The sequence below is a fragment of the Copadichromis virginalis genome, linkage group LG10, assembly GCF_057382275.1.
Source record: "Copadichromis virginalis isolate Kocher_CV1m ecotype Utaka linkage group LG10, C_Virginalis_male_GT1.1, whole genome shotgun sequence".
Lineage (NCBI taxonomy): Eukaryota > Metazoa > Chordata > Actinopteri > Cichliformes > Cichlidae > Copadichromis > Copadichromis virginalis.
In genome coordinates this window covers 25,027,691-25,045,219 of record NC_140627.1, presented here as the reverse complement: position 1 = coordinate 25,045,219, position 17,529 = coordinate 25,027,691, and the positions used below count along the sequence as shown (strand labels likewise).

Below are 17,529 nucleotides of genomic sequence, written 5' to 3'. Positions count from 1 at the left end.
TCTTTCTATTGAGAATATACAAAAAAGTGAAAATAGTACAAAGAGAGAAACTTAAATGTTATTTTTCTGTGTGGAATATGTGCTCATTTTTCACTATAAATGAATTATAACGGAGATTTTTATGACAACAGGACGGTTTTTCTCTTTCTACGGCACAGATGAGCTGGATGTTGTTTTTAAATGTTTCTTCATCGCGTGTCAATTTGCATTTGCTGCCGTCGGTGGTTTCCTGAAGTGTTCCTGAGCCTTTACTGTGATAACAATCGCAGAATCATTTCTGTTTTTAATGCAGCGCAGCCCGAGGGCCCCAGGCTCAGTTTTCCAGGCCTGTTCTCAAATCCTTTGACTCTCCTAATGATGTTATGTACCGTAGACACAGTTTTACATTTAGGAGGGTAATTTTTAAACCTTGTTAACTACTGGCCATTGAAGTCTTTAATAAAATGAGAAACCTCTCTCCATTTTTCCAGAAGAAAGGCAGTGCATCTCTGGGACGCTCTCTTTATAACATAATCATGTAAGGATTTGGAGGATACAGGGGTTTGAAATGTCGGCTCACAGGAGGACGCTTCCTGGTTCGAACCCTCTGTGTGGAGTTTGCATGCTCTCCCTGTGCCTGAGTGGGTACTACAGGTTCAATAGACTGTAACTCCTCTTACTTTTTTTGCACTACTGCATGAGAATAAGGGGTGGATGTGGCTGAAAAAATGAGTCATCTACTAATCGGAAGGTCAGTGGTACGATTCCCAGCACCCATGAGCACTGGAGTGTGTGTGTGTGTGTGTGTGTAGTGGTAGAAAGTGCTGTGAGTGTGCAGGTAAAGTAGAGAAGTGCTAGATAAGTACCAGTCTGGTAAGTGAGGGAAACAGAGTTCACATTACCTCTCATGTTCCTCATGTGTGAAATTACTGACTGACCTGGAAACAGGATTAGTCTGCTTTTCAATGTGCATGCCTGTGTGTGTGTGTGTGTGTGTGTGTGTGTGTGTGTGTGTGTGTGTGCGTCCCTCACCCTTCGTCCCAGGATCTGATTGATGGCTGCGCTCTCTTTTAATGTGCACTCGGCGATGACCTTTGCCCTCATCTCCTTCATGTAAAGCATGAAGGCGTTCAGAGGTTTCTTGATGACCGGCTTCTTGGGCTCCTTCTCCCGCTTGGGCTCCACCTGTGGCTTCCTGATGAAGACGTGGGGTGAAGGAATGAGGCTGTGAGAACTTTATAGTTTCTTACACTGTGACAAAGGGTGGAGCCATGAATATAAATGTACCTAAAACGGAGCGAGGGGTATACTTACACGTACATGCTCCTGTCATACTGCTCGTGATCCTGTTTGCCTGTAGGGGGCACTATGGCTGGATGGGGGATCCCTGTAGGATGCATGCCCGATGGGCCGAGCATCAGCGAGTGAGAAAACCTGGTGCAGGGTAAAAAGAAGAAGAAAAAAAAAGCAGAGGAAAGGGGGTGGGGGGGATAAGACAGAGAAAGGGGGGGGGGGGGTGACAAAAAAGGTGAGTTCATAGAGATGCACTGAGGATAGGAGGCGGCAGGGCGGTAAGCATCAAAGCAGGAGCGACAGTTTTATGTAAGCAGTGAGCCTGAAAGCATGGAAAGTCCACTGGGCTTCATATCAGTGTTGTTTGTGTTTCATCTTGTGTCTACAGCTGAGTAAATGCAATACAGAACACGGGACAAATGTGACAAAGAAGCTCTTTAAAGTTTATTTTTGTGTAAGAGTGAAGCCATCATTTATCACCACTAGAGGGCGACCAAACATTACTGAGCGAGAGAGAGGGGAAGTGGGCACTGAGGGGAAAACGCTTCTTCGTGTGTCACACACCTTGACTCGTAGGGAGCAAAAATGCATTCCACCAATCATGATGTGATCTAGCTTTGTATTTCCCTCATATTTTCCTACCTGTTTGCAGGTTAGTTATGCGATATCTATCAGTAATTTGTCCCTAATTGTTCCATTTTGGGTTGTTAAACACTGTGCCTCTTGTCAACAGACCAGAGTCACTGACAACAGGCTATGAGGAATCCCCAGCCTGTCTGGCATAACAGGCTGGGGATTCTTCGCCTATTTTAGGCAACTAACACAAAGAGAAAGCATCTGTGTGTTGCAAGCAGAGATCTTTAAGGGTTTGCAAATTTGACTCAAGACAAAAACCCTCTTAAACTCACAGTGGGTTCACACTTAATTTTCCCGTGCGTGTGCTTGCAAACATGAAAAGCATCTGCAATGACGACTAAAATAACACTCTTTTTTTTAAAAACATTGAAGTTTTTACAGCGAGATAAAGACAAGACACAATTACAACCAGAACAAAGCTTAAGGGCAGCGAAAAGAAAAAATAAAGCAGCTGTCCTAATGGTTGTTTCTATTTCTCTGTGTGTGTGTGACATTTCATATTCTGCAGCAGCGATTAGCTTGGCTTGACTCAGCTTCTTTTTGGCGAAACACTGAACTGGTCCTGTTTACAGCACACTGGCTCCAATAGAATTTTACAGAAGCTGTCCAAAGAAATCAGGCCGAACATGAGTTTGCCACGGTGAATGGAAAACGCCTGCTCAGACGTTTGAGATGTGCTATAAACAGGAGTTGGTGATGCAGAGCGTTGCCCTTTTTTTTCCCCCAACCCCAACTCGGATCGGGTTGGCTCAAGCTGGCCAGTCGGCTACGGTACCTGGAGTAGGACGATGCGCTGGGGAGATTGGAGGGGTAGGGCTGCCTGAATCCACATGGGGACAGGGCAGGATAGACAGGCTGGCTCTGCCTGCCACAGCACAGCAGAGGGAAGAGACGGGAGCAGAAGATTTTAATTTAACAGGTAAAAGTTTTTTTGTTGTTGCCCTTAATGGTTAAATTAAGGAATTAGGTGGAAACAGATTCATTAAGGTCACCTAATGGAATGCTTCCAGAACCATTATTCCACTGCATAATCCTCCAAATTCCCAACAAACTTCCTTACCCCTGAAATTTGCTGTCATTCCTGTGCCTTTCCCATCCTTTAACATCAATATAAGTTGTCTCTTAATCTGGTGGAAAGTTTTGCAGAGATGCTTTCGAACACTCATTCAGCTTTTCTTTTTTTGTTCTGTGCGTGCTCAGGCATACATTTCTTCAAGTCACCCATGTACATTTCATACCGCATTGCATTTGAATACGCAAACAAAACAGAATTAAACCCAAATAAAATAAACTTCGGGACTTGTGTGTTATTTGATGGTTCTAACATAAAGTTAATTCACAATCCTTAAAGCCCATCGTGATGCTGTGATGCACCCCCTGGAAAGCCTGGATCAGCACTGTTGACAGCTGTGCGTCAATACTTGACTTACTGGGAGCACAAACAAATACTCACACCGTGGGAGGTCGCGGGTGGGGAGCGGGTGTAGGGAAAAGCCTTTGATATGTAGAAAAACCACCCCCCCCCTCCCCTCCCCAAAAAAAAAACCTACCTCCAGAGAGCAAATGCAACCATCCTCCCCTTCGACTGACTCATCCTGGTGTTTGTGAATGTCAGCACACGCTCGCTTGCTCCACATCTACCATTTACACCACCTTTGCAATCATCATCATTATCATCACACTCTGCTATCTCCTTTTAATCTCTTCCTCTTTGTTTCAGCTGTATCTGTTCTCCAGAGGTTTTTTACATTCAGAAAAGCCCAGCAGCAGAAACCCTAAACTGGGACGAGATCCGGAGATTAGTGGCCTCAGCTCCGGCTGTAACCCTGTTTCAGCTGAGGCCACGCTACGACACAGTTTAGACAAAAGCGGTTCAAACCAAATGGCCCATCCACTTTTCTTTCTTTTTTCCTTCATATCGCTGAATCTAATGAGTCAAACAGTCCACTAGTCAGTCCAATCCTCTTTAATCCATAGCCACTAAAATAAATCAAGTTCCCATGTTATGCATTTAGGGTTTCCCCCCTTTGTTTAGTGTGCTCTATAGCTCCTTGTGTTCTGCAAAGTTAGGAGGCCACAGAAAGCACTGCTGCTGCGCCACCCGAAGCTCCTTGTTTGTAGTACAGGCTTTTCTCGTGACTTATTTACATCACTATGTAACAAGCTTGCATAGTTCACACCTAGCCCTAACAGCTCCTTCAACATGCTGGCAGTCAAAACAATGAGCAGCTGCCTCCCAACCTGCACCTGAAGAACCCAGGAACAAGCACATGACTTTTATTTTTGATTGCATTGTCCTTGCAACCACAGAGGAAAAAAAGCTCAACTGCTTGTTAGGAATCATCTGACTGTAAACCTGTTAAAAACTTGAGGCATACTCAAGTTAATACCCACTTCTACAGTTTGATAGAAATTGATCTGGAGCTGCTGCAAAATGTACTCAGTTATTCCTTTGCCCACTCACCACCTCTCCATTAACTTTAATAAAATCCGGCTTAGTAGTTGCTTTTTAATGCGATCTCGCTGACAGCTACTTGGTCTCCGCCTTGGTGGAGGAATAAATGGTCACGATGGGGTTGGTTTTGGAAACAATGTCAATGCATGAAACCAATGTGTGACGTATTAACCTCTGCAGGGGGCCGGGGGGGTTGTTAGCCTACAGCTCTTAAAGAGCTGAGTCTACACTTGAACAGCTATGGTATGCAACTAATACACTCACTTTTGCCAGGTCAGCTGACCAGCCAGTGCACACTAGGCTTTTAAAAAGGGAAGCCTTAAAGAACAAAGATCTAAAACAGTGTTTCAAGCGGGCGCAGTTTGTTTTTTTCATGTTTTTTCTTCAACATTAACGCATCTAAACCCATTTTAGTAGACTCCCAAGATTCAATCTTGAACTTTTAAATGAATACAATATTAATCTAATTGCCCACGCCTCCTGTGGACCTTCATTTGTCCCTACAAGAAGAGAGTTTGATGCTTTATCTCCAAAAGAAACCGCAACTGCTCTGATGCCAAGACCCTCAAAAAGACTTCAGGTGCTTTCTCAAAGGGTCGGTAAGTACAGTATAATTGTTTTGGATTAACAGAGTTAGAATTGGTCACATGACATTCAATCATCAACCAGACCTCCATACTTGTGATTTAAGCTGCTCATTGATAGAAAATAAGGTTATTAGTCATGTTCTTCATATTCTTTTATTTGTTATTTTTCTGTTCTCTGATAACAGCTTACAATTTTGATTTTAAATGTCTGCATCGCTTAAAGCAAGACTCTTTGGTCAGCAGGAGGTAAAAGCTTTTATAATTCCTGATGTAATGGATTTAACCAGCCAGCAGGCTAAAGGGACGGTTGGAGGTGGTCGTGGAGGGACGGACTTAAAGACAAAAAGAGAGAAAGAACAGAAAACAACAGTTTGACATTTAACTGCTCATTCTCCATGTTATTCCCGCCTCCTCCTTCCACAAAGAAGCACACTATAAGGGGCCAAAACAAAGCAGATAATCTGGGTTAAAGGAGATTAACTGTTAGTAATACTTGTGAAAGTCCATGATGAAGAGCTCTTGTCTGAAAAAGATAAAAAACCCCGGAAATCACAGACTTGAGAAATGTCTAGGGACATGCAGCTTGTCCTACAGAAGCACACAAAATAAAGAAAACACAAAGAAAAAAAAATAAACACACACACATGTAAGCTAATGCCCACAAAAACTTTTTAAGCTTTCATCCCAAATCTCCATGACATTTGATGTAAGCCTTTAACTATTCTGAGAGGGGATTTGTCCAGGCACAGATGCTGTGGGTTGGAATAAATGGATTTGTGTTGATCCATAAATCAATGGGACGTTTGACATTATAAGTTCACAATCAACCAGCATGACATTGGAGGCTCACAATCAGCTCTGAATGGATGGAAACCTGGATGACTGAATATGGAACAGATGTGCCCGTTTTAGGTGTCCAGCGTAGCTTTCTGCATCGCCGCTTTTTGCACGCCGAGCCCATGAGAAACAGACTTAAGGAATTCTATCACTAGAAACACAGTGCAGTGGCTACAACTCCAAAACCAACATTTTCTTCATTGTTTGGAAATCTTTGAACCCACCCGATTGTGATGTTTGCAGCCATCAGGACCTCTTTAAAGACGTGTTTCATAGAAACATCCTTCAGTTTAAAGACCACAAAACGCTTCTTTATATATAGAGAAAATGTGCCGCAGAGGACTTTCTTGAGGCCAATCACCATTACTTTGATTGACCTTTCATTTAAAATTTGCAGCTGTCGACACTCATTATGTTTTAACCAGAGGCCACGGGTCGAAGTCCTCAACAAACAGGATCAAAGGCTGTGGCTTCCATGACAACGGGTTATCTGAGCTGACACCAGATGAACCTGTGATGTATGCACATCGGCATAGGTCAATGAAATGATAACAGTGTTTGGGAAAAAACGGGGATAACAGTTTGGAGGCCACTGCGGCTCCTTTAATCAGGCTGAAAGAGGAACATTGGTGGGGTTAAGGGTTAGTTACAAGTTTGTGATGGGAAACCTGGTCCAGAAGAACACCACTGATTGGATTATGAAGCATAAACTATAAAGACGACATTCACATATCTTTGATATTTCTGACCAACATTTTAAAACACAAAAGATATGCAGTTTACTATGATTACTATGCTGGAGCAAAGTATAGTGTAGCTTTAATTTGTGGCTTCAACTAATAATTCTTTTCGATATTTCTCTTTGACAATTTTAGTCTATAGCAGGCTGCCAAACATAAGGCCCAGGGTCTAGAATCGGCCTGCCAAAGACTCCAATTTGGCCCACTGGATGGCTTTGGAAAATGCAACATTTTGTTTAGATATTTAACTGTGTTTTCATTAGTTGTATGGCTTCTCCATGGCTATTTATTCTTCGCAGAAGAAAATAAGTAATAGATAAACAAATAACTACCAGAAAGTTCATATTTTTTTACTGTATACTATAGAAATGTATGACTTTTACAGTGAGTTCATAGTTTAAAAAAGAGAAGAAAAAAAGATATTCTTTCAGTAATTTCTGTAATTTTACACATGCAATTCTTACAATTGAAACCCAAAGCCACATGTCTTTATCCTGTAGAAAAACTGAGCTGTACTGTTGAAACTGCACTTCTTTTTCTTATACTATGTCAGGGATTAAATGTGCAGTTAAACTTCTTTACACTGACAAAAAGATGAGTTTCACTGGTCAGTCCCACTTATGATCAAAGTGGGACCCAATGTAAAATGGGTTTGACACCCCTTTAGGTTTATAGGACGCTGGAAAATACTGAAAAATGTCCATCAGACATCACCAAAGCATAGAAAACATGAAAAAACCCCATTGGATTCAGAGGGTAGGGCATTGTTTTGTCCCACTTTTAGTTAGGAATGACACAAATGATCTAAAGTCCTGTGCAGACAGCCAGACATGCACTTCTTTTCCAGTGCAGGGCTTCAACATCTGGTCACTTTTCCATAATAGCCACAGCAGCAATTTTACCAAGTCAGACCTGGTAACGTTTACAGAACATAACACAAGTCTGAACTGAACGCAGTCGCATTAGCAGACAGGCACGCACAAGATTACAGCTGTAAATCTCTATCATGTGTCCCTGAATTGCCCAGCTCGCTATAAAACACGACTGTTTGGAAGAGGGACGCAAATATCGATAACACGCACACCACGACCTTACATCTTAAATCAGCTGCAGCGAGATGAGGACTTTTCTCAATTACTATTTCTTGCATTTTCACTATTTCCTCATCCATAAGAGAGATGTCAAGAATGTGAATGCCTCACAGCACTGAAGCACAAGTACAACAAATGGTGTGAATACCAAGGAGAGACAGAGAGAAAGTCTGTGCTGTGTCTGAACTTTGATGTGAGCACCTGAATGACATCCCTTTATCAGACTGGTGAAGGTTGCAAAGGTACGTATCGCCCATCTGATTTAAGAAAGGGGCTAATTTGACTCACCAACTCATCGAGGGAGTGATCTGGCTGACGCCACCAGGAGGGAGGGAGTAATATCCTGAGAGGTCCTGGGACTGATGCCTGTGAACGCCTGGAGGACACACAGACACACACACATTAACATCATTGTAATCAGGGTTTTCTCAGTGTTTGAACATCCCCAGCCCACAGGTCTGATGGGTTTAGCAGTGTAAGCAGCATAGGAACCTGCCATTAAACACGTTAACACACTGACTCACATATTCTCGGTCACTGTGGCATACTCTGTCTTTCTGTGTGTGTGTGTGTGTGTGTTTGTGTCTTCCACTAGAAACCAATGATGCCAGTCGGTTTCACTGGTTTATTCCACACAAGTCGGGGTCTGTCGTAAAAGCGGCCACATTTTAAAAACCCACAACGACACGGGCAGACGCACACCCAGACGAGCATCCAAACAAACACTCTTTGTCTCTACTTTTAGCAGAAATGTTTTCGAACAAAAGAAACACAGACTGCTTGACTCTGTGCCCTCACACAGAAAATATCCAGTCTCTCTCTTTCTCTCTCTCTCTTTGTGCCCTTCAAAGGAAGTCATTTGTCAACAGGCAGCACCTAGCACTTAGCGCGGCCCGGCTGCTAACCTGTGTTTGCAGCAGAGGAATGCTCTAGATGACTGTAATTTGGCCGCGGCTCCGGGCCTGTTTCGGGACCCCGAGCCGCTATAAATCTGGATGACAGGAACGAGACTGAGTCAGTCGACCTGTCTCACCACCACTCCCATTCCTCTGTCTGTCCCACCACGCCCTTCCTCCCTTCTCCTCTTGTCCCTCATCCCTCCCCTGGTGCCCTCCACCCTCCCACTGTCCGGGTTCCTCTTATTGCTCGTCTCTGCCCTGCTTCTCACCCCATCTTGACCCTTTTGCCTCTCTGTTTCCCATCCTTCGCGTCTCACCCTCTTTCATTAAAGACCCCTTTCATCCTTTTTCCCCTCGTCATTACACCTTCATTCCTTGTCATCCTCCCCTCCCCTGCACACCTTTTGAGTATTTAATGGCGACGTTTTCAAGTTGCAAGCCTTCATCGGTCTCTCTCTGTTCTTGCTTCTTTTTAAATAATGTCATTCACAGTTTTATTCATGCAGCTTGTGTGAACAAACTTCACCCTGCGTGCACGATGAAGTGTAAGTAAGCAGTTGAGTATTTAGTTAAACTTGTTAAGCTTCACTCACAGAGAATATCTAAAAATGCTGCAGCGGGTGCTTGACTCAAACTGGTTCGCAGCAGTACAGTAATGATTAGCTGACCAGCCAAAGTAGCCACAGAGCGCGCTCAGTACGCCGCTTTGTATGTATATCAAGAAGAAGAAGGGACTTTTGGGCTGCTGCAGCCACTTCCCTTCAGAGATTGTTCAACATATAGAAGTTTTTGATGAGGGGTAAATTCCATTTATTGGAAACATCAGGCTTACATTCAGAGTGTGCTCGTACTGACGAAAAACTGCTGTGCCACAATAACAGTCGCACAACCAAAGGCAGCAAAACAAGGGTCGGGGGGGTGGGGGGTGGAAGGGGGGACTTTTTGTTGCGTGGCAAAGTGCTGTATCATTTTGCAACAATTTGTGTCATCCGAGACAACAAGTACAAGTAGATTTTGGGTGCCACTTACGTGTTACTCTGCTTGTTTTGCTGTTTTTCTACCTTTAATACAATTTTTTTACTCTCTTTTATTATGCTTTATAGTTTTTACACTGTTCCACTACATGAAACTACATGAATTTTACTGTATCACATTCAGATTTGATGTACTTAAAGATAATATTAATATATATTTTAGTTAAATAACTTATTTTTACTTTTACTCTCTCTCTCTTTTTTTTTTTTGCTGTAGCTTGTGTTCTTTTTACCTTGCTGAGATATTTGTTTAGTCATCATTATTTGAGGTTTGGAAGCATTCACTTATGCACAGTTCTCCTGAAATCTTGCCACAGCATTTCAATCAGGCTGAGGTCTGGACTTTGACTGGGCCGTTGCAACACCTCAATTCCTTGGGATTATTGTCCCGTTGAATGATCGAGTTTTGGCCCAGTTCCAGCTGTCAGACAGACGGCCTCACATTTGACTCTACAGAGGAGTTCATCGCTGATTCAACCTAAGCCATGCTGCCATGTTCTTTTTTCTGGCAACACATCCAAACAAGCCATACTTATTCAGTCTTCTTCTAATTGTACGGTCATGAACTTTAACATTTAACAGCCTCTAGAGTCTGAAATGTAGCTCTTGCGTTTCTACAGTTTTTCTGAGCATTGCACAGTCTTGTGACATTCCTGCAGAGGAGCAAACTATCAAAACCGCTGTTACAGAGATGCTGACACTGGCTCACGATTAATGATTGATGAAATGGATTTGATTAGCAGTGCCTGGCTGCTACGTACCCCCTAAAATCCTATGGAAATAGTAAGCACGCACTTTCTTTTTTCCACTTTAATATTTTGTTGTAGTTTGTGTTGAAAGGTTTGGCTGCTATAAACACACGAATTACATGATAAATGAAGTATGTGCTATCTTAACAAGGGTATAAAGTTACAAAGTGGCATTTTTTCCCATACACACCCATAGGTGAGTCATTGCGACTACTTTAGATGTAACTGAAACCCTGCGAGATTAAGAAATGTGTCAGAAATGTCTGCTGCTGTGCTAAAAAGGTGAAGGTACAGTACACATCTGCGTACATAAAAACTCTGAAACAGAAGTTAAACATGAAAAAACCCTCCTACAGGTACTTGTATGTATGCTAAACTGCTAGACAACTGAGAACACCATCACACTGTGTTTTATTTTCAACTGCAGCATGAAAGCCTTTTCATATCTCTACCATTTCCTCTCTGAGGCAACAGCGACTGAGGCTCATGGGTATTGTAGTGTTTTGTAGGCATCTGCCATGCCAAACTGACATTTCTCAGAAGTAGTGGCTGAAATAATTACATCCGGTGGCGACAAATGAAATTATCCAGGACTCCACACGCACACACCTTGGAGCATGCAGCTTGCAGCACCGTGTTAAGAAACATTTGCTGCCTCAGAAGAACAATTGCACAGCCTCACCAGCATCACCAACATGGGCCATTTTGTCCCTTTGTTAGTGACAATCTGAATGTGCCCTCATGTGAGTTTCACTGTCAACACGGTTAACTTAAAGATGGTTAATCTGATGAGAGTGTCAGACTGCCAAGTTAACCCCTTCGAGCGCAAATGTTCTGAAAACACGTGATCGGCAGTAATAACAACAGCAGATGCTAATACTTCTTGTGATATTGAAACTTAACATCCTTTTTCGAAATTACCCATTTTCCCTAAAATGACTGTATGGCGAACATCAAAGTCGAAATCCTACATGCGAACTGCACACAAGTTTTTATTTTAGCAGTTAATCTTCACACCTTAATGCGAAGGAAACTTGATCATGGTTTCTGTAAGTCACCTTTTTGCCCTTGCTATCAGTTTGTCTGCTGTTGGGAAACCTGAAGGGGAAAATTAGCAGCAGTAATGGGGCAGTTTTCTTTGGAATGCCCCTTTTAGCGCGGCCGTCTAATAACAACTACAGCAACTATCTCACGGTCTCCATGTTGGCGTCTCGGGAAACACTTCAAAGAGGAACCATTTGAGTCAAAGTGGCTGCGTGTGAGCTCAGTATTAGAACGTGTGCATGTTAAACTGAGAGTCGAGAAGCTGAAAATAGTATTCCTGCACTGATAATGTGCCGCGGTGGTTATAACCACTGAGAGTGAAAGCGATGCAGCATCTGAGCCATTAAATGACTTGACAATCAGCCAGTGTGGTGTACATAAAAGAGCCCAAAGACCAGAAGAAACTGTGCAGAGTTTTGTTACAGTAAGGGCAGTAATAAGTGCTGACAAATTTTACACAAGTACTGGAACTGTTTCTTTCTTTCCTTTTTTTAAGCGCAAACATCAAAAGCTGCAGTAATAGTAAAAGTCCGTTTTTTACAGTGTAAAACTACAGATTGTCGAATATGACTCTTATTTTTTTTCTTATTATTCATCGTCGATACACAGTTTCTCCTTTTAAGCAGGGTGACTCACACTCTCGCTTCCAATTCAAAAAAATGTAACAGCTAGCACAAACAGGCTCCGATGACCCAATTTAAAATTATTTAACGTTTTGCATTTTTACCCCAATTTAACTCTATTATTTTAACTCTTGCGCTCATTCGCCTTTACACTCTTTTCACTGCGTCTCTCTCGCACAGCGACTCGTTTCTTTTCAAAATAAGGCGATCGCTTAATGAAGAAAAGCACTACAGGTTAAAGAGCCTCAAATAGTTAATAGCCAGCACTTTAAACTGATGTGACTGTAATATAATTAAATTTACTTGCATTAATATAGGCATTTTAATCCCACATTCATGCAGCACTTTATTCTAAACACTTCAATAACGTCATCTACCTCACATTCACAGCCGGTTTAATCACCTGTTACCCTGCATGCAATGTTGGGCTGTGGGAAGAAACCCAGGCAGGCACAGGGTGAACATGTAAGCTCCACATGGGATTCAGCCGGGATTCAAACCAGGAACCTTCTTGATCTGAGATGTTTATGTCTCAATTACTCCGGTAAGCTTGGAACTATAATCACTATTTAAAAAATACGATTAAATAAATTTGTGTTAACAACTATTCATTTGTTGCAAATAAACATAAATAAATAAAAAGTTGATTTCCAGCCTCGTCAGCTATTTCACGTTTGGCACTCCTGAAGTAATCAAAGCTTACTATATGACAACAGATTGTCTCACACACACATGCACTCCCCTTCCGATTTACAGTAATACATACAATAGCATACAGTAAGTGTTAATCACATGGCAGGGTGATGGTAAGCAGGCATGTTTCACTTCTCTGTATTTTATAATCTATTGTCTGGGCAAATATTGTCTTCCTTTTTTCCCCCCACTTGAGAAACATTGCCAGGTTCAGTCCTACAGTATCACGGTCTAGAAGTTGTTGTTTGTGTCTTTATGTCATCATCGCGTCTTTACTGTAATTCCTTGTTCACTTGTCTCAATAAAACCTCGAGTCGAATTTGAACCTTAGGTACTCTCATTTAACACTGTTGTTAATTCAGCTGCTTCAGAGTCTGGTTTTTACCTCCCTGCATCCACAGAAGGTCCTTAAGGTTTTGTGGACTACTAGAGACTCTGTACGTCGCTCCCACTCAGCTTAAGATTTGTGGACTCAAAAGTCATCTTTTTAAACTTGCCCTTCGTAACTTTTTGTCCTTATTATTCATTTACTTTTTTGACCATTTTTGTCGTTTAGCACTTTGTAATATTTGTCTTCAAACGTGCTATAAATACAATTTTTACTTACAAACAGTCATATCTGAATCGAGATGTTGCCCAATCTAAAGGGAATGTTCCACTTTTGAATCACACGCGGTGTTACGCTTGACTGGAGAAATGACTGAATTTACTAAGCCGACCAGCTGGGTCACACTATGTCAAACACAACCCGGCAGAAAGGTCACTGCAGCGTTCGAATCTCCTGGATTTACTGACAGTGAAATTTCCTGCTTTCCTTTTCAGGTTGTAAAACACTTTCACCTGTATTTTTGAGCTTGGAAGGTGCTACACGAATGATGGATTATTGGTAAGACATTGAAGCTTAAAGTGGCTTAACGTGAATTAGATGTATAAAAGTTTGAAGTTCCAGGCCTTTTTTCTAAATGTGAAAATTAGTTAAAGTCCATGATTTTTGCTTTTAAAAAAAGCCTTTTCATTATGATTGTTTCATCTGTCAGACAAATAAATGTGTTAGATAATTACAAGACTGTTTAAAGTTTATCACTTTGGGTGGCAAAAAAACAGGAGTAAAACACAGTGTTGTTAACAAGCTCTTTGGTTATCCTTCCATTCCTGTCATTGCCACTGCAGCTTCTAATTTTAAGTCTCTCGGTGACGTAAAGTGGGGCTTAGGTATGACAGTGTCTGTGACTGTGCAGCACCTAAATTTAAACCTAGGATTAACGAATCTTTCTGTCACTGAAATTTCTCTAAATACTTCATAAATATTCACTGGGTGTAAGTTTTACAGTGGAGGAAATGTTTACTTGATCCTCTGCTGAATATCCAAGTTTGTTCACTTCCGAAAAAGTGTTTTATGATAGTTTCATTTTAATGGAGACAGACGGAATATTAACCAAAACACATCACAAAAATGTTATAAATTGATTTGCATGTCATTGAGTGAAATAAGTGTTTGAAATAAGCAAAACATGGTGGAGAAAACCATTGTTGGAACCACGGCGGTAAAACATTTCTTTTAGTTGGTCACCGGGTTTGCACACATGTCAGGGACAGATGTCTGGAGAATGGGTAGGCCACTTCTTTGTTGCCTTAGCGATATGTTTGGGTCATTATCATGCTGGAAGATCGATCCATGACCCAACTCCAGAATTCTGGCTAAGGGAAGGAGATTTTACAGTACCTGGCACATTAATTGGCCCCTAAATGCAGTGAAGTCATTCTGTACCCTTAGCAGGAAAAATCATAATGATTCCACTTCCATGCTTGACTGTGCTGATGATGTTCTGTGGGTCATACTCAGCATTTCTCTCCCTCCAAACATCTTGATTTTGAGGTCTACTTCTGTCCCAATCAGCTGAGGGTCGGGGCAGATGGCCAGTTTCTCGTGATCTATTTCTCATGATCATCCTCACCCTATGAAGCAAGATCCTGCAATGCAGCCCCTGATTGAGAGTGATTGATAGTCATTTTATATTTCTTTCCATTTCTGAATAATCACACCAACAGGTGTCACCTTCTCACCAAGGTCTACAGGGCAGGGCTACAGTCTTGTCCCTGACTTCCTCTGACAGCTCTTTGGTCTTGGACATGATGGTGGAGAGATTAGAATGGGAGAAATTGATTCTGTATTTTAAAAAAGCGCTTTATGCTTTCTGTAATTGATGACTGATCAAATGATTGTAATATGTTTTCCACTGGGCCACACAGGCAGTCAGTAGAAGCCAGAATTGTGTCTGGGTTGTAGGGGCTTAAATACATATTTCAGTCACTGACATACAAATCAATTTATAACTTTTATGTTTTTTAAATTTATTTTTGATTGATATTCTGTCTCTCTTCATCAAAATGGAATTACCATAAAATAAATTAGACATCGATCATTTCTTTGTGAGTGAGCAAACTTAGAAATTCAGCAGGGGATCAAGTAAGTATTTCCCCCGCGCTAAGTTTTCTGCTGACAACTTTAACGGCCAATTTTAATACACTGAATAAAAGAAGTGAAACATGCTATGAGAAAGATGATGCAACATGTGCATTACTTTAGGGGAAATTAACGGGAAAATTAAGGGGGTTGTAAAGTTGAAATATAGCTAAAGGTAAGGCAACTCCGTATTTAGGCAGCAGTGAATAACAGACAGTGGGTGGTGATGGAAATAACAGAGGAAGTAAACTGTGTGGTGAGAATAAATGACAGATGTAGGCTCTGTGTACAATAAAGGATATTAAAAAAAGAACATTTATATCTTTAACTGTTTCAAAAAAACAAAAACAAAACAGAAATAAACCCACAAGTATTGTGATGTTTGTCGTTAACATTGACGTCCACTCACGGGAATTTCTTATTGCCTCTAATGATGTCACAAAGAGCAGAACAACAACAGGAAAGATGAACTTTCACACGTCGATGGTGCGGTGCTTCTGAAGAAAGGCCCAAGGCCACAAGAAAGATTCAAAGTAGGTGATTGATTAAATAAATTTAAAAAAACTGTAATCACAGCTCTTTCCTTCCTGACCTTTTACTCGAAGTGATGCAGATGACGCAATAACAATCAGAAGCCTGGAGAGTAAGCAAAGTCATCTTAAGGTCAAGAAATCCAGAGGAAATTTGTAACCATAATTTGTTAATTGTTCAACTAAAAGCAAAATAAAAAAAACATAAACAGAGTTTTGTATAAATGACCTCGTTGTTTAACTGAGCTTCTCTCTCTTTTGTGTAATTTTCATCTTAATGTCTTATTGTATATTATTTACTGAGCTGTGTCATTTTCATTTAAGCTATTTCAGTGGTTTGGCTGCTGTAGCACAGAAGCTTTCCAGCCTTCAGGATAGATAATATACGTCTTATCTTATCGGCTACCTGTTTTATATTACTGAGGTTTTGCTGTGGGCCTGCACGTTCTGTGATGCCAATAAAACAATTTCACAGGGGATAAGCAGTCAGGCACAAGTGTGTTTTTGCATAAACTCTCCAGAAATACATGGGTAAACACAAAGACAACATGCAGCCTCGCCGCAGGACACTTTTTAGCCAGTTTCTCAGCTGATTTCAGGCTATTGAGTGGACTAATGTGTTTCACCTCTGATTTATCAATAAAGATTTCCATGTAATGCAAGGCTTTGTTACAGAGGAGCTATATGCAGCACTGTAGACACACAGAGGACTTAGAGTTGCGTTCGCTGGTGTGTGCTTGGAGAATGCATGCACAGTTGCTGCCCTTGTAGCGTAGTCTCAAACCGGACCAATACGGGGAAGTTCGCATGAAGCCTCACTTTCAAATTTATGTCAGCCCGACCCAAATGGACCCCCACATACTAGCACACGTTGAAGGCCGGGATTTTATACTCTATTAAACATGCTACAAACTTACCTGGGTGGCAGGTAACCCCATCCCTAACGCTTTTTCACCCAGAAAACAGAAACTCCAAAAGCAGCCACAGCATGAAAATCAATGCATTATTTCCCCCTCGTCGAGGCTGGTGTTATTTTCCTCCATCAGCTGTGATTTTAAATATTGGAATGACTGGACTGATGATTGAACTGAGGTGAGGATACCATGTTGACAGTCCAAAGCATGAATCATGTTTGTGTCTGACACAAACCGAGCACAGGTGACCAAGATTATAGGAGTCAACTTGAGAAAAGTTTGCAATCTGATACTTCCGTTACAGTGCTAGTGTCACGAAATCCTCCACCAGATTGATGCGGGTAACTTTAGCTGTCGAGATATTAGAAAGGAAATGGATTTTGCCAAAACGTATTCTTTAGAAAAACGACAGATTCTGGCACACTGCTATCCTCCTCGTGTCAACTTCAATGATAAAACTCAAGGGGAAAGCAAACATCTGTACATAGCAAGTAGCACTTTGTGATTCAATTACTTAAGCATGGGTTAAACTTTTGCTGTGCAAGTCCACTTGGGACTGCTTAGGTAAATGTTATCAGGCGGTTAGTGGGAGGATTCGAGTATACATCAATGTGTGTTCCTGCTTTTTGTGACTGCGCAGACTTGTTGGGAAGAATTTGCTTTAACATTTACCAACTACACAAACACCTAGAATAACAGGATTGACTCCTGGGGCGTGCCAGCTGTCCGTGTCTGCAATGTAGGCTTAATAGACACGTGTAAAGATGAAGGGTCAAAGGCCAAAAAAGCCTCCAGAGACCAAGCACTAAAACCAAAGAAATAGCTCAGGTCCCTTTATTTCCCCTTTAAGCAACGCGCAAAGAGGAAGAAAGGTGCACCAATCACTGACATCACTGGTGAGGTAACCCCCGAACCTGTGATCAGCTGACAGACAAAAAAAGAAGTGAGGTAAGGTGGCGTG

General features: G+C 41.6%; 1 protein-coding gene across 3 annotated transcripts in view; it reads right to left on the bottom strand.

The window, feature by feature from the left end:
* Window positions 1-17,529, bottom strand: part of tcf7 (transcription factor 7) — a 75,297-nt gene that overhangs the window by 11,495 nt on the left and 46,273 nt on the right. For 2 of the 3 annotated variants that reach the window (XM_085470792.1, XM_085470793.1), the window contains exons 5-8: window positions 7,907-7,994; window positions 2,684-2,773; window positions 1,294-1,413; window positions 1,012-1,174 (exon numbers count right to left, since the gene is read on the bottom strand). In XM_085470792.1, coding sequence (XP_085326918.1) covers window positions 1,012-1,174; window positions 1,294-1,413; window positions 2,684-2,773; window positions 7,907-7,994 — 461 coding nt within the window. The remainder of the gene's footprint in view (window positions 1-1,011; window positions 1,175-1,293; window positions 1,414-2,683; window positions 2,774-7,906; window positions 7,995-17,529) is intronic. The other variant, XM_085470794.1, reaches the window with a different exon arrangement.